A 22,204-nucleotide genomic window follows, 5' to 3' on the forward strand; every position below is an offset into this window, starting at 1 on the left:
TCTTCTTAAAAGATTCATTATCTAACCAAAAACTGTTACTTTAACCTCTCTTTTTCAACCAGCATTTGGCAGTGCCAGTGGACGGCAGGTGAAACTTTGCGACCTACCACCGGAGGACGATCTACAGGAGGATGATCTACCCGAGCACAGGTCGGTACTCCTTACACCTACCTTCGGTTCGGGCAGTATTGACGAGGAGGTACCCGCCATTCCCGTGCTGAACCGCTGGAACATTGGCAACGCCGACATGTCCGGCAACGGGTTCTCACCTTCAAACGTCGCCAGCGAGGGTCGTTTCCCGTTCCGAACCGGACGCACCAAAGGTTCAACCAGCGAGCAACGCATTGGCTCTACATCGAATGTGCAGTACCGTCGCAAGAAAGGCGGCGGACAGGCGACACCAAGCGGTGGTGCCGCTGGTAGTAATCAAACGCTCAGCAGCTCCTGCACGGAAGAAAGTGTGATCGCGCTGTGCCCCATCTCAAGGCGCTTTGCGACGGGTGTTAATCGGGAAACGTTTGAATCGCTTACTGCACTGCTAAGCTGGGCCTGGAACGCGTTCCGCAATCTGTCGGGCGAGCAGAAGCGGGGCGGCGGTGGAATGAAGACTTTTACGACCAACCCGATGACGACCAATAATGCGGGACTGATTGGTGAGGCAAAGGTAAGGCACACGATGTAGTTACTTTTGATTTTAAATTTATTTGATGCTATAATTTTATGGATTAAATAGTCTTGTTGAGGATGTGCCAGACATCTTCTGGAATTGTATGATGAAACTAATTATTTTTAATTTCTAACCCCTCTAGCTGATCGTTCGTCTGTCGTTCATCTGTCGAGTGTGTTTGCGTTTGCTTCGTCGCTATCTAAACGCAATTTATCATCCAACCGGATCCCGCTCCTCCGAAGACGACACTGATGCTCACATCGAAGATCAGTTCCGTTCGGACTTTAGCAATCCATTTGGCAACGCTTCACACCCAACGACTGGGTCACCGATGTCCTCCTCGACAGCCCATCCGATGGCATCGTCGATGACGGGAACGCATCAGTCACTGGCGATGGCCGTGGTCGAGATACGTACGCTGCTGATCGACATACTGGCCGATCGCGTCACGCTGCCGGTGATGGAACGCTCGATGAGACGGCGCGTCTGCAAGGCTAAGCGGGAAGTGCTGGGCGAGTGCCATCGGACGTTTGTGCGCTGCTTTGACATATTCTACCCGACGCCTCCGTTGAAGTGGGAAGTGCTGTGCAGACGGTTGCTGTTGCTGCGCGAATCCGACCCGGGTGGGATACATGCGGGTCCAAAGCCACACGTCGACCGGTACCGGTACAGTTACGGCTCCTCGAGCAGTGGCGGTGGTACGGAACGGTGCAGCGGCAGGCTGTTGCTGAGCGCCATCCTGGCCGGTCTCTGCCAGCCGTCCGTTAATTTGCGCGTCACGTTCTCCATTCTGATGTCCTCGCCGGCGCAAGCGGTACCGACGGGATCCGCCTCGACTAGCCGGCCTCAATCGACCGGTTCCGGGGCACTGCTGATTTCGCGCAATCGTGACCTGCTGGCGAGTTTAATCGAGCAGATGACAAGCACGGTTGGTAGCGGTGGTACGAACAGTGGTGGCGATGCTGGAGGACAGTCAGGCGTTGTTGGTGTGCCGCATCTGCCGGACTGGCACTTTCGCGATGTGCTGGAGCTGCTGCTGGAGCTTGTTTCCGATCCGGTGCGTCGAAAGTTGGATCGCATTGGGCGGCATCGAAGGCGTGGTAGCAGTAGCAGTGGAAGCAGCAATAGCAACACGAGCAGTGCGAGTAGCTGCCGAAGCAGCGAAGGTGTGGAGTATGATTACGAGCTTGACGATGATGAAGCGACCGATGTGGCGGAGGGCGATGGAGGACCGTTTCCGTATCGGGGGGATGAGTATGACAGCGAACAGGGCGACGGTGGCAAAGGTTGGCCGATGGCGAAAGGCTACCGGCACGAGTCGCTTACCGAAGGTGACAGCGACGGAGAGGATGAGGATAGCGATCAGGACGAGGGTCAGAATGACGACCAGAACCAGGAGCGGCTGCTGATACGCAACGGTTGCCGGCTGCTAGCGAAGCTGCTCTCGGAAATCATTCACCACGGGTGCGATCCGGTCGATCGGGAGCGTGGCGAGCGGGGCGGAGATCAGGAGGAGACGACCCAGCAACCGGCCACCGATCTGATGGTCCCGCCGATGGCCCCGATGGGTGGAAGCAATCGGCTGTTCAGTACGGGCAGTCGCTTCGGGAAGGTGGATCTGGGGAAGACGTGGAACACGGGCAACTTCGGACCGGATGCGATCGCGTTTACCGTCGACCGGGCGGGCATATCGATTGTGGGGGCTTGTGTAAGTATTGGTGCGATTTTTCCCCTCTTTTTGTGGACTAATCGTATGGTTTCAACGCTCTTTTTAGGTTTACTCCGGTTCGGGCAGCTACGAGTATCAGCTGGAGCTGCTGTACGACAGTCACCATTCGACGCATTCGCACACCTACTCGCATTCGCACCGCTGGGAGGTGCTGGAATCGATCGTCGGCTCGTACGATCAGACCGCCGTCCGGCAGCACATGGCCGAGCTGCGCTTTAACCGCGCGGTACTGCTGAAGGAAAACCATCGTTACGCACTGCGTCTGTGCAGCCAGGGAGCAAGGACACTCTCGGGCGATTGTGGTCAATCCTCACTGCGTGGGCCGTGTGGTACGGTCACGTTTCGGTTCTATCCGTGCGATCTTAGCTTCAACGGGACAACGCCGGCCCGGGGACAAATACCGGCCATACTGTACTACTGCACGCCGGTCGGTGGTGTGGCGGGATTCCCCCACGGCGGCACGAATGTAGCGAATGGCCGCGAGCTAGGCAACTGCCGTACGCAGGCGCGTGATTTAGCGCTCGAGGTAGCGCGCGCAATCGTTGGCCGGTGCCGCGAGCTGCTGACGGTGGCGCACGAGCTAGCGCTGTGGACGTCAGCATCGCCCGGCATGCGTGCACCGTCCTCCTCGGAAACGTCCTCCACACCCTCGTCATCCGCTTCGTCCGGCGTTATCGGTGGCACTGCGGTTGGTGTGATGGGAGCCGCCGGCGCTAGTGCGGTTGTAGGCGGCGGTGTGGCCATCGATTCCGAGCACAACATAACACCGATCGAGGAGCATATGGACGTTGGGGCGACGGGGCTGGTCGGGGTGCTTGCGTCTAATACGGCGGCGACGACGATTGAACGTACGAGGCGCACGATCGGTAAGGTACTGCCAAAGGGTTTGCTGGAAACGCTGCGTGGTAGCAGCGGCACGGCCGGCACACCGTACGATCCGTACGAGATCGATTCCGCCTCGGAGGCAACGGTCGGTGGGATAGGCGGTGGAGTCAGCGGAAGTGGCGGTGCTGGAAGTGCTGGTGGAAGTGGCGGTGCTGCTGCTGCTGCTGCCGGAGTCGGGATGTCTGCCGCGAATGGCAACGAGATGGAACTACCGGCCGGTGCAGCCTCCATGGTGCTTGCCGTTCCGATACGCAAACGCACCGTGTGGGATCTGTTCCGTGCGCGCACCACCCGCTCGCCCTCGGTCGTGAACTGTCTGTTCCGGTACCTGCTGCCGCTGACGCTGGCCCAGCTGGAGCGTTGCATTCGCATGGATCTGAAGGTGTCGGTTGAGGTGCTGTCGATGGTGCAAGAGATACTGCCGCCCATTACGGCGCTGAACGAGCTGCGCCGACAGCGTGGCAGCGTGGGCAAGTGCTTCGCCCACATGACGCACAGCAGCGGTCCGGCGGGCAACGGCACGACCATTACCTCGTCCGCAACGAGCATGAACACGACCAGCCAGCACTACTGCATCCTGGAGAGCGACCATCCGTACAAGACGGCAAGCCTGACGGCGTACCGGGTCCGATTTCCCGCAACGGTGCGCTGGATGTGTCTCACGTTCGATGCGCAGTGCGGCACGGTACAGGAGGAGGACCGTGTGAAGGTGAAAATTCCTAACCGTCGAAGTGGCTCCGGAAGCGAAAAAGACTCACTCGATGATTGGTGCACGGTGCGGATGTATAATACACCCGCCCGGTGGGCTTACGGTGGTCCGGGCCGTGCGATGGTGCTGCCTGGGCGGGAGGTAGAGATCTCGCTCGAGTCCTGCTCGACGTACGTGAACGAACCGAAGCAGCAATCGTACGGGTTCAAGTGTTTGGTGATAGGGTACGAAAATGCGGATCAAGTTCCTGCCGGCGATCATGTGGATGCGCAGGGTATAATGGAGCATGCAGGCGCCGGCACTGCAGCCGGTGGTACGCTGATCGCGCTGGAGCATGAGCTGGCCCATCTGGGTGGTCGGTGTGCGAGGAATCTTCTCCGGAAGGAGTTGCGGTTTGATGACGATCCAGACGATCGACTGACGGAACCGGAAGCGGCCACACTGGAACGGTACGGGACGACGCTGCTTGCCAAGGGACTGATGGTACCGGACGCCATGCTGACCATCCGCAACGCACTCGACTGCCATCTGCCCGTGCTGTGAGTATATTCGAATAAGCGTATCTTTCTTTGCTGGTAGTAGTCGTTGCCCGGTTGTAGAATTCTTAATCAGACATCAGACTAGCTTAGGGCCTCTTAAAAATCTGTCTTCAGTGTGCCGACCGTTTCGAGCTTGAGCAGTATCTGCGTTTCACGATACGTTCTTGGCTGAACGACCTTCTGCTCCAATATTAACATTTGCTCCTTCCTGCGATAGTGTCGCCAGCACAAGAAGCCACCAATGGCACCACCGAGTATGGCCACCCCAAGCAGGGTAGCTAAGATGATAATCAGCAGTCTGTTGTCCTCCGAATCACAACCCTCCTGGGTACGGTACTGCTCCACGGAGATGTAGGAGTCGGGATGATCGCGTGGTGTTGTGGCAAACGGTTGTAGGAAGAAGATTTCCGACCAGGCCGGGAAGGTTACGTTGGTGCTTTCGCAGGTCGCAAGCTGCGCGATGCGGAAGGCTTGTAGGCTGATGGAGAAGTTTCGTGGAAACACCAGAAAGCTGCTCGTGTCGGTAGTGATCGTGAAGGTGTCGATCAGGTTACGCTCCAACAGTATGTCTGGCTGCGCATTCCAGGCCGTTTCGTTGGATATTCGAATGCCTAAAATAGATAGATGGAAGTGAGGTATTGAGAAGGCCTTATGATAGCAGTTTGTATAACATACAAGAGATATGCAGAATGAACAAGAATGAGTGAGTTGAATCCTTAAAATTAATATAAAGATGGAACTCACCACGAAGAGTTTGTGTGAATCTTTTCCCTTTGGATTCTATTTTAAAGGCTCAATATTTTTGGAGTCTACTCAATCTGTGCCCGGGAAATGAATTCCAAAGAGCCGAAGTCGATCCCGAAATTCAGTGATTTGAATCCCAATCCCGACTCCGGCAGAATCCGAGCCACTAATTCTGTCCAGAGTCGGAGTTGTTGTTGGAATAGTTAATAGAGGCTTTGGCTCCAACGGAGTTCTTTCGCCTCAAACCAGAGTCGTCCGGAGTCGGAGGCGTTCGGAGTCGTTCGGAGTCATCCGGAGTCGTTCGGAGTCGTCCAAAGTCGTCCGGAGTCGTTCGGAATCGCTCAGAGTTGTTCGGAGTCGGAGTCATTCGGAGTCGTCTAGAGTTGATCGGAGTCGACCGGAATCGGAATCGGCGGAAGTCAACAGGAGTCTAGCGGTTTAGTGTGCTTGTGATCAGGCATTTCATTTCGTGGTATTTTTTTTGTCTTTCACTTTGCTCTTGCACTTCGTATATAGGCCTTTGTTTCGAAGGTTGACTCTGGCCGACTCTCGACGACTTCGACTCCAAACGACTCCGGATGACTCCGACTTCCAATAACTTCGGATGACCCCGAACGACTCCGGACGACTCCGGATGATTCTGGAAGATTCTGGACGATTCCGGCTCCGAATGATTCCAGCCGACTTTGAATGACTCCGGACGACACCGGGCGATTCCGGACGATTACGGGCGATTCCGGACGATTCCGGAAGATTCCGAACGACTCGGGATAATGCAGGGTGGACTTACCTTCCGGAGTCGATTTCGAATTTATCAGAGTCGGATTTGAGTCGATTCCGGATTTTTGCCAACTTTACCCATCACTAGTCGGTACAGAGAGTGAGAAACTTGAAGATTCAAAAGCACTTCGCCACTCTTCTACTCTCTTCTTCTTTCAAATCACTCAAAAGATTGAGTATTTTCATCTCTCATGCATACCTCTGAACAGATTTGATGAAAGTTGATTGAAGCTGTTGTCCAGGAGCCTTACTCGAAGCTTTATTTCGAGCTGAAATGCTTCTTCTGCGATTGCATCATTGAAAACATTCCCTTGGAGCAGCAACTCGTCAGTGCCTGCAAGTAGCATCAAAGCTTTGAGTAACTCAACACATACACAATAAAAAGCGCATTCTTCCCATACGTACTGCTCTCTGTGATTGCGGCCGGGTGAATTGTTTGCAGAAACCTGGAATCTCTTATCTGTATCGAGTTGCCGACGATAAGCCCCTGCCAGGCCTGCGAAGCCCACGCCCCGGTCATCGTGACATTGTGCAAATGCAACTGCTCCATCTGCGCTCGCTTGAACGCATGTCGGGCGAACGACCCAACAACCGTGTCGGAAAGTAGGAACTGTTGAAAGCGGGTGCTGATGGCTAGCGATCGGATCGCTCCAATGCTGGACGCACTGAACAGCACCGACCGTATCGCCGCTCCGTGGAACACATTGGCGGGCAGCTCGTCCAGCTGGCAGCGGTCAAAGCTAAGCGTAATCGGGCCAAGTATTGGATGAGGATCGCGTGGGTTCGTCACCACCTGTTGAGCGCGCGTTGGGCTGTCGCTTTCAAACGCGAACGAATCCAGCGTCAACTGTGCGATGTTGACGAAACGTATCGTGCGCGGTAGAAATGCGGCCCGTATGGAGCGGAAGGTACCGGCCGGGACGTGCAGTTGGCCACAGTTTACGATCAGTATGTCCGTTGCGACGGTAGTTGCCGGGAAGGCGGACAGGACAAATACGGCATTTCGTAGCTTGGGCTGGTGATAGTAACGAAAGAGACACGATGATTCATCATCACTGGTGGCGTAACTCCAAAGCCATATGTTGATTTTGACACCTCAACGGAATAGGCATTGATTGAAGGTCACCCAGCTTACCTGCTGATCGACGGTGTACTCCTCACTTCGACGCGTTCGGACACTATCGTGACAGTCGCAGCGCAGTACCCGATCGCCTATCCTTCCGTGGAACGGTTCCCAATCATTTGCACTCCCCGGTCGACTCCACTGCGAGTTATCGATCCGTTCGCAGTGGACCGGCTGTTGGACGATATCTTCCAGCTGCTCCTGTTCACTCACTACCAAGCCACAGGGGACGCTCAGAAACACACAAACCACTGCCCAAAAGGGCCACCGAACGAGTCCCATTGCGCACTGGGCGAAAGCAATCCTCCAAAGCACGGTCGAGACGGTTCTAAACCATAGTTAACGCTCGGGCACGGCAAAAGGGCACACTGTGAAGGTTTCGAACGCGATCAGATCCGTTCTGATAACGAAGGTGTATGGCACGCTCGCTTGCCGTTACGGCACCCATTGCCCTAAAACGCTTGCAGTGCACACGTACACAAACAACTTATCGCGGTGCGCTGCCGTATCGTACGCAACGAGGTCTTGCGATAAGATAATAAGCAAACAATCTTATTGCGCTCCCCCTGCGTCTGGTACAGAGTTATCGCGCTACGAAACCTGCTACGAACGATACGGTATGACTCATTCCCGTTTTGGATTTCGCAAAGCGACCGAAAAGCGCTGCGCTTGCTACACTTGTTTATACGAGTGTTGCGAGCGAGAATGTTTGTTCGAAATCTATTTTTATGACTTTAAAAAGTATGAGACGTTTTTATTGCTCTAGTACACAGATACACACTTTCTCTCTCTCTCGCACTCTCTCTCGCACTCTGAGCATATGTTACCGTTGCTCACGGGCGTCGTCATTCGCCAGGGTCATATCTTCGATGCGAACCGTTTGCATGCTACTGCCGGAATGTTCCGACCGGTTACCATCGTTACCGTCCGGTTGGTCCTCCCCGCCACTACCCGACGGCACTGGGGGTGGCGGTGTGGGAGGTGGTGTGTTGCCCCTATGGGGCCGCTTCAGCTGCTTCAGCGATATTGCGTACGTGGGCGCCCCAGCGCTGCCGCCATCCATCATCGGTGGGCGAAGCATCGTTTTACGCTCCGCTTCCCCATCGATGTCGTCCTCATCCTCATCGTCCAGGTCGTCCTCCTCAGCGTTAGCTTTCCACGCGTGTCCAGTGGGACGTATCACGTCCGGCAGGTTGCCCTCACCACCGGCCGGATTGCGCTGCACCGTAGCATCACCAATCGCGTACGGGCTGATCAGGTTTCGGTTGTCTACCGGGGTGGAGGAGATAGAAAAACGGTTAATAATGCTTTTAAAGCTTAAAATGCGTGTGTTTTTGTGGCCCGCAAACTTACCACCTCGGTGTGCTTGCGGCAAGCGCTGCCCGTGCAGAACGGGCTCGGAATAGATGCCCTCGGGCACGACGGTCACCGCACCGTGATCGAGCGGTGCCGCGTAGTCGCCGAGCAGCCGCGGCACTCCCCTGTTCGGTTGCAGCTCGTCGTAGATGTGTCCGAGCAGCTCGTCATTGTTATCACTGTTTGGGCGGGCGCGTTCGGTCAGTTCCGGCGCTGCTGTTGCTGCTGCTACGGCCGGTGGTCCGAGTTGCCGGAACAGAACGTCATTGAGGGCGACGATCTGTGTGCCACCGATTTCGTGGCGCTTCAGGCTGTCGAGGATGGTGCCGATCAGCCGCACCTTATCCTTCTCCTCGACGACACCGCTGCCACCGTTCTGTGCAAGCAGCTCCTGCATCGGTGTGTTAATTTTGCTCCAAACGTCCGGCCCGTACGCTTCCCTGATCCAGCTCAGTGCGTTTGAGATAATGCGCCGGTCGGCCGGCGTGAACGGGCAGCGATTGAGCGACGCCGAACGGAACGTGCCCTGTCGCGAGCCGGCCGTTTGCGCTGTCATGGTTTGGTGGTGGTGTTGGTGTTGCGTTTCCGAGCTTGCCCGGCGCCGACCAATGCATATCACTAAAATTACTGCTACAGCTATAACCAAAGCCCCCGCAGCAATGGAAATTGGAAACACATGTTCCTGCAGGAAGCTAGCGTTGCCACCGTCGCCCAGTGAATCGATTTTGTCCAGCGGTATCAGGGGTGGCGGTTTGCGATTCGCCGCATCCTCACCGCTTGCCGCATACGAGGAGCACTTCTTTGAGCCGTTCTTTTGGCAAAACTCGGTCAGGAAGTAGTGCACGTTCACCTGGCCACCGGTGGACGACGGCGAAGTGGTATCGTTGTGCAGTGGTGGACCATCGCTGCGATTAAAGCAGTACCGCAGGCTTTCCTCCACCTGACACGAAACGCTCGACGTGACGGCGGACGGCAGCGATGCATGGCCCGCCAGCCCGAACAGCCTGCTCAGCCACCCACCGTACTCGCAGTCACACTCGCGCCCGAAGTGAACCGCCCCCACCCGGCAGCTGGTGCGTCCGAAGGTAAAACTGTCCGGCAGCGCGTTGGTGATCGTGTTGTTGCCAAAGTAGCAGTCCACCCCGTCCGTCCGGTCCGTGCGTTTACGGTCCTTCAGCAGGATGCCGTTGAACTCGCCGAACGAGTTGCCCGCGATCGTTACGTTGACCCAGTCGCGCGGATGAAGCCATTCCTTGCCGGTGCGTATAATGTGATTCCCCACCACCAGCGTGTTCACGCCGGTGAAGGTAAAAGCGCCCGCAGCAATGTCGTCGATTCTGTGTGTGTATGAGAGAAGACCCACATTGTAATGAGTTCGGTCAACATTCTTATCGTTGTAATTAAGATATCTTTTTTTGTACAAACTTACGTGTTACTGTCAAGCACCAAATTGTTCAGCCCGCTACCGTTAACAAACTGCCGCTCGATGCTGTGTATGTAGCAGCCGCGGAAGATGAGCGAATCGGATAGCAGGCGCTCCGTTACCGCCCTTGTCCGCAGGCTCGTCAGCCGGCAGGCAACGAACTCGACGTGCTCTATCTCGTTCGCGTCGAGCGCGTGTGACGTGATCTCGCTGATGTTGCACTCGCTAAAGCTTAGCAGCCGGAAGGAAACGCCCAGCTTGGGCAGGCTTTCGATGGTGGTGCGAAGAATTTCCACCTACCCTCACGGGAGAGAGAGAGAGAGAGAGAGTTTTTGTATTAAAAAGATGCGTTACAAAGGCGTTAAAAGGGCGTTTTTTTTTTGCTGATCACACTTACCCGGGACGAGGTGGAGCCACTGAACGCGTTCGGCTCAATGTGCAGATTGTTCACGTCCTGGATGAACAGTTCCGCCTCGCTCACCGATAGGAACTCCGCCTTGAGCAGCACATCGTTGACGTGCGTGATGTTTAGCAGATGTGGCCCTGTGCGGCAAAACAAGCAGACACAATAATTGGCAATTAATTAATCAGTTTATAGGGAGGGTGTGTGTGTGTGTCCGTGGACATTCGAACACTTACGGCACGATATGTTCCGATGCATCACCACCCGGCCCACGTTCGCGATCAAAATCTCGGGAAACTGGCCCTGGTTGTTGCACAGTGCGCCCTCCTGAAACTCGACGACCGTGCCGGAGGACCCGGTCCGCGACTCGCTACCATCGATGGACAGGTGGTTAATGTTGTTGGTCGGCTGGAAAAACTCCTTCCGAATGATGAGCTGCTGCTGCTGCTGCCCGCCGGCAAGCAGTTTGATGTGCAGCGCGGTAGCACTGGCCGGCAGCTGTAGCTGGCCATCGAGCACGATCGGTTCGGCGGCCGTGTCCTCCGTCCGGTTGGAAGCACCCAGTGCACAGTCGACGGTGACAAAGTTCTGGTTGGTGCAGGTGCAGAGCCCGGAGCAGACGGACACGGCAGCAGCGGCAGTGACGACGACGGCCCTGTGGTGAAGGGTGACGAAAGTTATCAGCAGCAGCAATCGCCGGATTGAGTGGCCAGATTCCATCTCGCTTTTTTATTATTTTGTACTGTTGTTGCTGTTACACACACACACACACACACAGACACACTGGTGGTTAGTGATGGCACGGGCTGATGATGTGATACGATACAGGGACAGATCGTTTGCTCTCGGCATCGATTGTTGTGTGTCACATTTTTGCTTGCGTGCGCTCTGCGCTGGGTGTGTGAATGGCGCTGTTACTACTGCTGCTACTGGTTTGCGCACTTAGGTTGCGCTACCAGGCGCGGTTGAGCTAATCGCGCAAAGAGCACTGGTTTCTGCTTTGCGCTGATGAATCACACGCGGCTGGTGCTTTGTTGTGACACGGTGTGTTGTTTGACTAATAGGTATTTAGCGATGTATATCTAGCGCGTGCTGTGTGATGTGTGATTGCAAACACTCCTCGATTTTGTAAAAAAAAAAAATATATATATAGGTACAAAAATACCAGTACCGCACCACACAGAGACTTATCCGGACGGAATTCCGTGTTTTTGTTGTTGTTGGACGTTTGTGTGTTTTTTCTCTATCTTTCTTTCTTTCTCACTAGCAAACACAAACCGCTAATGCTGAGATTTCATTACCATAACCACTTCTCCTCTGTTCCTCTCTGTATTGCACCTAATATTCCACTTCCAATGCACACACAACATTCTCGAGCGCACCAGCAGGGGTTTTTGTTATTGTTGTTGTTGGTGCTGCTGTTTAAAATACCATTCACACTAAGGGCCGGAAATCGGTGCTGTGTGCCGGAATTCTGTACGCCCCGGTTAATTGTGCCATGCCGCGATTTGGTTTCTGGCCCCGCACGCGTATGTTTTGTGTACCCGCTACTAGACCGCGATCACTTTACACGCCAATTACCGTCTAATCACTGTTTTGGGGTGGAAGGGCTCTCCACCATCGTTCCACATACACACACACACGCTAATCAAGCACCAGAAAGAGAGAGCGAGAGCAAACAGGTTCACGCACGGCGAGTGATTGGTGTGTACTTGCGCGACCAATTTTACGAATCGGCTCCAGCGACTGTGCTGCTGCTGCTGGCCCTTCGTCCGATCTTTTTCTCTCTTGCGCGAAGTACTGCGTATCTGGGTGCTGCTTCTTCTACCACCGCCACCACCGTAGCAGCCACTGACATTTTCTCACACCAACCGGACGGTGGACGGAGGCGGCGGGGCGCCCCGCAAAAAAAACCAGCTACTAGTAAAAACAAAACATAAAGTTGTGCGCTGCGATGATCATGAATATGTCAAAGTGTGTGCTGCAATCTTAGGGCAATTTCGTACGCGTTCGGACAGGCTGGAACAGGATTTTAGGGTTTTCTAATCGTACGGGATGCACCCACACACACACACACGCACACACTAATGGTCACTTTATCATCAACACTAAACTGTCTCAAGTGGACGGGTCTCACTTTGTCAGGTGCATCGTACTGCACACACGGGGGAGGGACAGACCAGACAGCAGCACCAGCGCGACGTGAGCGAATGAATGGGCCACCGTCCAAACACCAGCAGAGCGGAGAACTGAGGCCGCACCCACTCCACCAAAGAATGGTTCCACTGCTGCTGGGTGTGTTTGTGTGTGTGCGTGCGTGCGCTACGGTTGCATTTACACACTCTCTCACGCACACGCACACATAAGCGCACTGTCAACGGTGGCAAACAAACAAAGGAGAATGGAGGAGTTGCGTGCGCAGATCTCGTACCCTCGCTCGCTGCAAGGGTGAGAAAATCGCTGCACGATGGCTCCGGGGGTGGACATAGCGAAACGTCTGTCGATATTTAAAATTAATTTGTTTAAAAAATACATCTCATAGAGACATTTATTATTGATGCGTTCCCATTCATTCCTAATGATAACACGTGATTTATTAATAATTTAGTTTAATTATTTTAATGAATTGAAAAAAAATGTCATACTGCTAACTGCAATTTCTCGGAAACTATGATTTGATTGGTTTGAAGCATTTTACTACATGTATGTTTGTTTATTACTTTACCGTGATGTTAGAATCGAATTGGATTGCAATTGGATCGAAATTTTCATTAAAAGGATTCATTTCCAAGCATTTCAAAAGCGACAAAAGCTGATTTGTCTATATGATAGGCAATTGTTTTGACAAAAATTTATTATTTAAAAAAATTATCTTCTTTTCACGTTGACTATACTGTTGTCATGCTGATTTCGTGTTACATTCGTCAACTCGCACGTCTTTATAACACGATCATGAGGGGTTCAATTCTTATATGAATCGTACTCTATAATTTTATTAAATTATTAAAAAAAAAAGTACAACTCTGCCTTCCACAATCTTTTAAATTGATCCGTAGTTAGCATGAACTCCACCATGAAAGATATGATTACACCTGAAACCAGAAAAGCTTATTCTTCTTCTTCTTTGGCTCAACAACCGATGTCGGTCAAGGCCTGCCTGTACCCACTACTTGTGGGCTTGGCTTTCAGTGACTAATTGATTCCTCCCCATAGCAGGATAGTCAATCCTACACGTATGGCGGCACGGTCTGTTTGGGGATTGAACCCATGACGGGCATGTTGTTAAGTCGTACGAGTTGACGACTGTACTACGAGACCGGCCTAGAAAAGCTTATTAGGCGCTGCTTAAGAGCTACCGTCAGCCTCATAGTGTCAAAAAGGTGCTTTCTGTTCTTTTGACATTTTTTGGCTTTGTGTTACAGAGTTTCCCACGGTTTATTGGTCAGTTCCCATGATTTTTGGTGCATTTCCACGATTTTTTATCGTATCCCATAGATTATTGGTTCGTTCCCATAATTTATTGGTATTTTCCTATTGGATATCAGTACAATTGGACTAAAAAATTCTGGGAAACGGCCAAAACACCGTGGGAACGCATAAAAAAAACAATATAGGAATCCATCAAAAATTGATGGGAACCAACCAATAAATCGTGGAAACCCTGTAACTTGCACCCTGACCTTAATAGCTAGTAATCGGTGACTCAAAATTTAATCAACTGTCTGATCATAAAACATTAAATGGTGACAATCGCTATAGAAGAGGGGCAACATCAATAGCAAGTTTATTTTGTTACACTTTTAAGTGACACAAACTAACTTAACATTATTTTTCCTTTCCCCCTTTCCAGCGAGAAAAACTACGAGAAACAGTTCCTGCGTGACTTTATCTATGTGGCGGCTGGTTCACCCGGTGCACGATTGGCTGCCTGGCTGCAGCCAGAATCCCGGCTAGATCCCAGTCGGTGTGAAATTAAAATTATTTCCCCCCAAACGCCACCGCTACGGGCGGGCTGGCCATCACACTTCCGCCTGGAGACGCGGGATCAGTACGGGGAGGAGATATTCGTTCCCGGCATAAAGGTAGGCAGTGGCGTACAAATAGAATACAATGTTAAAATATCTATTATTACAACTTTTATCTGAAAATAAATAATGTTTCTCCTTTTCACGATTCCAATATACACGCAGATCGAAGTAAAGGCATCCCTGCGCCGTGACACGTCTGTTAGCGCAATCACGCCAAAAGTGTCGCCCGGAACGCCGACGGCCGCCTCTACCGCGACCGCCGTACCGCCGTCCGTGCCGTACGAGCCGACGTACAAGGAGAAGGAGAAGAGCTGCCTGCAGGCAATCAGCGCGATGCGCCCGTACCACGGCTACTCGTTCGAGGAGCTGCGCCTGTACGCGGCAAGCGTGAGCAGCGCCAGCACCACGACCACCGCCACCACCGAGATCTTGACGGCGAACGATTTGGGTAAAAATAAGTACGGCTTCGTCTGGACGCCGATGGTGGCGGGCGCGTACGAGCTTACGCTGCAGATCGACGGTGTGCCGGTGGTGGTGGAGGACGAGGAGGAAATCTATCGCCTCGAGGTGATTGATGCGGGTGGCGCTGGTGGCGGAGCGGGTGGTGGTGGCGGTGGGGCGGGTGCTGGTGGTACTTGTGCGGGCGGAAGCGGTGCATCCGGCGGACTGCCCAAGATGCTGAACGGTGACAAGGGCCTGGTGAGTGTCGGGCAGGGGCTGAAGAAGGTGCATCCACCGACGAAGCTGCGTAAATTTCTGGCCAAGAACTCGGCCGGCTTGCGGGTGCGCCTGCACCCAACGCTGCAGTCGGAGCAGATCGGTGTCGTTCGTCCGAATGGAATTGTCGCGTACGGTGATGAGGTAAGTGTGCGGGAATGATAGTGTGCATGAAGCGTTGGTAGAGGCTTAAGTAATTGTTAGGAATATATTCTATTATCATCAGTTTATGAAATACTAGTTCATTTGGGCTAGTTAAAGGGTAAGGCATTATAGTTTCGGAATACTTAATCCGAACTCCAAGGTGCGTACAAAAGTTTTCAACGCACTTCCCAGGTGTTTCTTTAAGAGGCCTGTCAAGAGAAACTGATGTTGTTCCACTTATTGCCAATGGAACTGATATTAAATTCATATCGGCCTAGGAACTCCTGCAGAACCTATACCGGTGTTAGAATTTTTGGGTAAGGTCTTGCAACAGTTCCAGAATTTAGAATGCATAATGGTCTTGGACTCAACAACATGCTCATAATGGGTTCAAGCCTAGAATGGACCGTCTCTCCGTAGCAAGGATTGACTATCCGGCTGCGTGGTAATGAATTAAGTCTCGTCTGGTTAATGAATTAAGTAATGAATTAAGCCTGAATAGGCCGATAAGTCCGCGTAGGACGTTACGCCAAATAGAAGAAGAAGAATGGTCTCGAAACTGATTCTGAACCATTACCGGAAGTGACAAACTGATTCTGACCCCATTTGGAACTAATCTTGATCTCATATTGGATATTTGATCTCATAACTTATCCTGAACTCATGTCGATCCTGGAACTGATCCGCAACCCATAACATCCCATACCGGTCCAGGAACTGTTATCGACTCAATGCAAACCTCGAATAGATCCCAAACCCATACCTGCCCTGGAACTGATCCTCAAACTATGCCGATCCTAGTACTCATCCTTAACCTATAAATGTGTTGGAACTGATCGCCATCTCATACCGGCCCTAGAACAAATCCTGAACCCATACCGATCTTAGAACTTATGCAAAAACCACGCCAGTCCTGAAATGTATGTCTTAAAACAACTCCTGATCTCACCCACGTTTTCGAATTGATACCCACCACATACTGGCCTTCGACATGGACCTAAAGATATATCAGTCTTGGAACTAATCTGGAACCGATATTGGTCCTGGAACTGATTCTGAACCCATACTGGTCTTGGAACTAATCCTGAACTCATAACGGTTCTGCAAACTGATTCTGAAGTTATGTAGGCCCTGTAACTTCATATCTTCCAACTAACATATTCCAATTGCATTCCGCTATATCTCCTTCCCTAGATGGAAAATGATGACGGTGTTTGGGTACGGTTGACCGCAGAATCTATCCGAGAGCACTGTCCCGCTTCCTGGTTTCCCGTCGAAGCCTGGTGCCTGCAGTACAACCAACATCTCGGCAAAACGCTGCTCCACCCGATCGTGGACACCTGCACGACCAAGGTGCTGCTGGAGCATACGGCCGCCAAAGAGGAACCCTCGGTAGTGGATGACACGGTCGAGGACATTGAGGCGGACGACGATTGCGAGGGTGAAGGTGAAGGTGAGGAGAATGAAAATACGATAAATTATGGCGATTTCCGCAAAGCAGCAACAGCCGCCCTGTCCGAAGTTGTTGGCGGTGGTGCTAAGGCTCTTCAGAAATGGTTCCACCGATCCGGCACGGAAGGCTCAATGATGGATGAAACAGGCCCCAACAAGTCACCGCATCATCAACCACCGTCGGCCAGTTTGTCTCAGCAGCAACAACCTCAGTCCAACACACAAACTCAACCACAGCAACCGGATCTGCAGCAGCAATCGTTCCAGCAGCATCTTCCCAAGCGCGCTCTGTCACCTTCGGTCGCGGAAACGTTACGTGCCGTGTTTGCCGCCTTCCTTTGGCACGAAGGGCTCGTGCACGATGCGATGGCATGTGCTTCGTTTCTCAAGTTCCATCCAACCATCTCGAAGACGGCTGGGATTGGGCTTGGGCCCGGTGCGGTTGGAATGCCCAATCAGTCCAGCGAATTGCCCATCCCGGCGGTGCTAACCCGCGAACAGAAGGTGCTGCAGCGTCACTCGGTCGAGTTTTCCAACGCCACGCTCGATGCGCTGGAACGGAGCGGCAATCGGTGCATCATGAACCGAAGGCATCGTGGCATTGGGGGAGGATTTGCAGCTCTTGATGGGTCAAACGGACAGTCGTCGTCGGTCGGTTCCAATGCGGTACCGCCGGTAGCGTTACGCTGTCTGGTGCATCTTTGGGATCAGTTAGGCTCTAACTTTGTGCAGCTGGTCGAAACCAATTCGAACGACAAGCGCAATGATGATGGGAAGGAATGTGGTCCCATTTCAGGTACCGGGTCCGGTACTGGGACGGTAGCAATTGCACCTTCAAGCGGTGCTCCACTGGTAGCTAGCAAAAGTGGACTCACGCTGGCAGCAACGGCCGGCACAGGTACGACAGCGGCAACCGCTTCCACAACGGCTCCGGCGAACGGTGCAGCGGCAGACGGCAGTTACTGTGAACTTTGTCGCACCATACTTCACTCCATCCCGGTGACGTACCACATGCGGCTGGCCCACCCCGGCTGTGGACGGCCGGCCGGTGGTCAAGGCTACAATTCCAACGGTGTTTACTGTGAAGGCTGGGCCGGTGACTGTGGCGACGGTGGCCATGGTGTGTCGAGCTGGTATCTTTTATGCGAGGCATGCAGGAAGCGATACGAAGGTACTACCCCTGTGCCACTTCCGGTCGGACCACAAGCAGCTCTATCGGCTGCAGCGGAGCGAAGAAACGAACCGCCACGATCGACACTGCCCTCGGAGCTGTTTGCAATGATGAAGGAGAATGCGTTCTTCTTGCTGGATCTTGCCCCTGTGGAGTCGTCCGCGTGTAGTGGCAATGCAGCGGGAAGCAGTGAGGCGTCCCTTACCGAAGTAACGGATGCATCGGAATGGCCCACACCATCCGATCGGCCAGCCTGCCTCAGTACGTTTGTGGATTCGGAGGGAGCCGTACAGACGACTGCCCGCTTTCCGAGCGATGGAACACCGGGAAGCTGCTATCTGCCCCTGTCTGGGGGTAAGTTTCATCGCAGCGTCTCGATGGGGCAAGGTGCGGGACCGTCGGTGGTACTGCGCCGTCGACAGCGCCGCGAGGATGAGCGTTCCGATGCGAACCTGTTGAACCATCCGTCGGAGAATCTGCGCCGGCTGGTGCCGATGGATGTTGGTGCGTCGCTTGGAGGTGGTGGTGGTGGTGGAGGTGTAGATGCTGCCGCTGCTACCAACAGCGTCCAGACGGGTCTGCTTGGCCGCCCGGCAATGGTGTTCATACTGGAACGACACAATTTGGAGCGTTTGCGTCGATTGCTCATACGGCAGCTGCGAAGGTCACTGTGTCATCGCTACAGTCTGCAAGGCTTTAACTGGCTCGTTCGGCAGCTAACTGAACCGATTGGGCTGCATGACGTCATGTGGTGGTTTGTGTCGGCCCTGACGACGTGCGATGCGGATGCCGATCCTACTGATGCTGACTCGGAGTTGGGACTGGAGCATCCCGCCAGCAGTTGTGAGGGTCATCTCGGGCGTGGCATTTCGCGTGCCCTGCACGCCTTCCTGTCGACCGTATCTGAGCTGACGCTACACTTTCCACTGGGGTCACCGCTTCAGCGCATGGCTGTCCAGTGCTTTGGATTGCGCTTCGTTCCATCCGATCATCAGTTTTTGCATCGTGTGAACGTGTTTGGAAACATCTCGCGTATCCTCTCGAAAGCGGAAGAGGAAGAGGAGCGAGCACTGGAGGCCCAGTCGGTACGGGATCATCTGCTCGGGGGGTCCGATGAGGCACCGATCGAAGTAACGCTCTTCCAGGATGTTACCGATCTGTATGAGGTATGGCTTGGTTGGAATTTGGGAGCGTAGTACCTAACAATAACCAATGTTGGCGTTGTTTCTCTGTCTTCAGCTTACGGTTTCTTCGCGTCCCGCACTCGCACAAGCACTGCTGGACAACTCCACGGAAACGTTCTGGGAGAGCGATGAGGAGGACCGTGGCAAACCGAAGACGATCGAGCTGATACCGGGAGGACGTGCAGCAGGCTCTGCAGCACCCGGAAACGGATGTCAGCTAACGCTGATTGCTGTTCACGTGGATAATAGTCGAGATGTTGCGGTATGTATTAGTAATGGGGAGAATGACGTTTTGGTCAGAATCGATTATTTCTAGCTTCGATGTTTTTGGGATTCGATTCCGGAATCCTTATCGGATCTGGATTCGGAATCGGATCTGGAATCGGAATCGACTTCAGAAACATAATCGGCTCAGGAACCGGAATTGAATCTGGAATCGGAATCGATTCCGGATTCGGAATTGGTTCCGGATTCGAAATCGGTTCCGGACTCGGGATTAAATTTAAAATTGAAATCGGTTATGATACAGATTTGGAGTCGGTTCTGAAATCGGATTCGGGTATTTCTGATTCCAAGCTCCTACCACTAGTTTGTATGCCCCAAAATGCATCCAACTCCTCAGAAAGTCTTCAAATATGCTGTAACTCTCATTCCAGTGCAAGGTAACATCCCTGTTGCTTTACGGAGGCTCCCATCTAAACAGCGTCACCGGAACTGGGGAACTCTCACTACTGCGCACGATCGAGATCGATCCGACTGCCTGTGCCTGGCAAACGATTCCAATAGCCAGCAGTGCAAACGGCAACACGCCCACCTCCGGGCACTATCGTCTCGAGATACGAGGCCCTGATGCGACACTCCGCATCCGGCAGGTGAAGCTGTACGGAACGCGCACGGGACATTCGGCCCCGGCGCCCATTCCCACTCCCCGGCAGGTACAGTCGCGTCTGTGCGAGCAGGAAACGCTGCGCGTATTCCGTCTGCTAACGGGGCAAGTGTTTGGGAAACTGTTGGAAGAAACTTCCACACTGATAGGGAACGGAGGTAACGGTGGAGCTGCTGGTGGGAACGGGGCAGGAGCAAATGCAAATAGTAGCAGTAACGGCGATGCGTGCAGTACGGAGCTGTCTCCGCTGCCATCGTTGTCCGAGTCGATACACGATTTGCGCGAACATGCGGTCGGTATCCTGTTTAGTCGGCGCAAGCTGAGCCACCTGCAGAAGCAAATAATCGTGCACGTGGTGCAGGCAATAGAGCGCGAAACGGTGAAGGCCCGGGATGCCTGGGAGCTACTGGTCGCTGGGGAACCGGCCAACACCGCCACCACGTATAATGATGCGTACTGCTTCGAGATGCTTAGTATGGTGAGTTTTGGATGTTTTAATTTCAGGGTTTTGCTGTTTTTAAACTAATTGGACACATCGTGTTTTTCTTTTCAAGGTCCTGGCGCTTTCGGGAAGTTCCGTCGGGCGCACATATCTCTCCCAGCAGCATCATCTGCTGAAGGATCTACTATCTCTTGCCCACACTGGCAGCGATCGTGTTCAGCGTCAGGTGACAGCACTGATTCGTCGCATTTTACCCGAACTTCCCTCGGACGGTGCTGCTCACAGTACGGCGGACAGTGCAATCACCACCAACCATTCCGTCGATACGGATTCTGAGGCCCTACTAGACGTGCTACTAGCACTGATCGCAAAATCGCTCCAGGTGCAGGTGAAGGTAAAGAATGGTTCGAACGGGAATCATCAAAGTGCTTCTGCTGCTGCTGCTGCTGCTCCTCCATCATCGCTCGGCACCACCGTCGTTAGTTTGGGCAGCGTAACGTCATCATCCTCGGCCTCGCAGACCTTAGCGACCGGCACTGGGAGCGTCAGTCGTTTGCAGCGGTATCGCTGGTACCTGCGCGGCTCGATAGCAGCCAAACAGGCGGAAAGCATTATCGCGCTTGTGCGCGATATGGCCAGTGGAAAGCTGTCCGAGCGATGGGCGACGGCATGCCGGGCAGCGGTGGCAAGCTGTCTGCTCAATGTGACCCAACTGGAGGAGGAGTTCCGACGCAGCGCTGATGCTTGCATCCGTACCGCTACACTTTGGTTGGCCTTAGCTGCGCTCTGTGTGATAGACCGTGAGCAGATAGATCGGTATGTTTGGGTGGGACTGAGACAAATATTTGGAATGCTTATCAACTCCTTTTCTGGCTACAGATTGTCTTCCAACCAATGGCACCGGCAGTCGGAATCGAACAGACCGTTGTGCAGCAATCATGACGATGAGGTAACATACGCCGTTCTTAACTGCGCCCTTTGCGGTTCGCTCTGTGCCGATTGTGACCGTGTGCTGCATCTGAACCGTCGCGCACGAAGCCACCATCGAGCGGTAAGTGGACAACTGTCGGGAGCAAGATAAATGTACCTCCAATTTAACCCCTTCCCATCTGGCTTTAGGTTTGCAAGGAGGAACAGGACGCAATCCGCGTGGAGCTGCACGAAAGCTGCGGCCGGGCCAAGCTCTACTGGCTGTGGGCGGTGGTCGATTCGCGCACGCTCAAGGGTATGCTCGAGTTTCGCGGACACGATCCGGCTGCCGGCTGCGCGACCGTACCGGTCACGGCGACCGGCGTCGGCGTATGCCGGTTCTGTGGCGCTACGGGAAGCAGCGGCCTGCTGGCGCTGGGCAACATCTGTCCCGATGCGCAGTGCCAGGAGTATGGGGCAGTGTCCTGCACCAAAGTGCATCAGCGCTGTGGGCACGCGTGCGGTGGCATACTGAATGAGGGCCAGTGTCTGCCCTGCCTGGTGCCGAACTGTCAGTCCGAGGCGGGGGTAGTAGACCCGCCGGGCGGGCAGTACGCGCAGCCCCGGCTGACGCAGGACGGTGAGGACATGTGCATGATCTGCTTCACGGAAACGCTCGGGACGGCACCGTCGATTCAGCTGCGCTGTGGCCACGTGTTCCACTATCACTGCTGCAAGACGGTGCTAATGAGACGTTGGAACGGGCCACGGATTAGTTTTGGCTTTGCGCAGTGCCCGATCTGTAAGGTGGATATTGAGCATCCGTCGCTGGAACCGTTTTTGGCGCCGATTGTCGCACTGCGGCAGGACGTGAAACGAAAGGCATTGATGAGGTAAGCTGGGCGGTATAGGT

At 53.6% G+C, this 22,204-nt stretch overlaps 3 protein-coding genes across 3 annotated transcripts in view; 1 reads left to right on the forward strand and 2 right to left on the reverse strand.

Moving 5' to 3' along the window:
• The window catches only part of LOC120955749 (E3 ubiquitin-protein ligase highwire), a 28,970-nt gene that overhangs the window by 5,200 nt on the left and 1,566 nt on the right, over positions 1 to 22,204 (forward strand). Inside the window, exons 7-17 of the mRNA XM_040376871.2 lie at positions 63 to 664; positions 810 to 2,375; positions 2,443 to 4,529; positions 14,209 to 14,440; positions 14,549 to 15,247; positions 16,442 to 19,036; positions 19,110 to 19,316; positions 19,711 to 20,418; positions 20,495 to 21,198; positions 21,262 to 21,433; positions 21,502 to 22,184. Of these exons, the coding sequence (XP_040232805.2) occupies positions 63 to 664; positions 810 to 2,375; positions 2,443 to 4,529; positions 14,209 to 14,440; positions 14,549 to 15,247; positions 16,442 to 19,036; positions 19,110 to 19,316; positions 19,711 to 20,418; positions 20,495 to 21,198; positions 21,262 to 21,433; positions 21,502 to 22,184 (10,255 nt within the window). The remainder of the gene's footprint in view (positions 1 to 62; positions 665 to 809; positions 2,376 to 2,442; positions 4,530 to 14,208; positions 14,441 to 14,548; positions 15,248 to 16,441; positions 19,037 to 19,109; positions 19,317 to 19,710; positions 20,419 to 20,494; positions 21,199 to 21,261; positions 21,434 to 21,501; positions 22,185 to 22,204) is intronic.
• On the reverse strand, positions 4,536 to 7,616 carry LOC120955752 (uncharacterized). Its single transcript, XM_040376875.2, has 4 exons — positions 7,189 to 7,616; positions 6,459 to 7,068; positions 6,253 to 6,387; positions 4,536 to 5,140 (listed from the first exon to the last, which is right to left on the reverse strand). The coding sequence occupies exons 1-4, from the start codon at positions 7,456 to 7,458 to the stop codon at positions 4,626 to 4,628; spliced, it is 1,530 nt and encodes a 509-aa protein (XP_040232809.2). The 5' UTR covers positions 7,459 to 7,616; the 3' UTR covers positions 4,536 to 4,625.
• Positions 7,900 to 12,716, reverse strand: LOC120955751 (uncharacterized). Its single transcript, XM_040376874.2, has 5 exons — positions 10,595 to 12,716; positions 10,353 to 10,498; positions 9,962 to 10,251; positions 8,530 to 9,869; positions 7,900 to 8,445 (listed from the first exon to the last, which is right to left on the reverse strand). The coding sequence occupies exons 1-5, from the start codon at positions 11,076 to 11,078 to the stop codon at positions 8,000 to 8,002; spliced, it is 2,706 nt and encodes a 901-aa protein (XP_040232808.2). The 5' UTR covers positions 11,079 to 12,716; the 3' UTR covers positions 7,900 to 7,999.

Source organism: Anopheles coluzzii, chromosome 3, assembly GCF_943734685.1.
Source record: "Anopheles coluzzii chromosome 3, AcolN3, whole genome shotgun sequence".
NCBI lineage: Eukaryota > Metazoa > Arthropoda > Insecta > Diptera > Culicidae > Anopheles > Anopheles coluzzii.

Bases quoted from the DNA above. Each gene is read 5' to 3' on its own strand.
- LOC120955752 (XM_040376875.2), bottom strand. From the start codon at position 7,458: ATGGGACTCGTTCGGTGGCCCTTTTGGGCAGTGGTTTGTGTGTTTCTG. The intron at 6,388-6,458 runs GTACGTATGGGA...TGCTACTTGCAG, and splicing joins GGCCGCAATCACAGAGAGCA to GCACTGACGAGTTGCTGCTC. The intron at 5,141-6,252 runs GTATGCATGAGA...TATCTATTTTAG, and splicing joins TTCATCAAATCTGTTCAGAG to GCATTCGAATATCCAACGAA.
- LOC120955751 (XM_040376874.2), bottom strand. From the start codon at position 11,078: ATGGAATCTGGCCACTCAATCCGGCGATTGCTGCTGCTGATAACTTTC. The intron at 10,252-10,352 runs GTAAGTGTGATC...CCGTGAGGGTAG, and splicing joins GTGGCTCCACCTCGTCCCGG to GTGGAAATTCTTCGCACCAC. The intron at 8,446-8,529 runs GTAAGTTTGCGG...CCACCCCGGTAG, and splicing joins GCCGCAAGCACACCGAGGTG to ACAACCGAAACCTGATCAGC.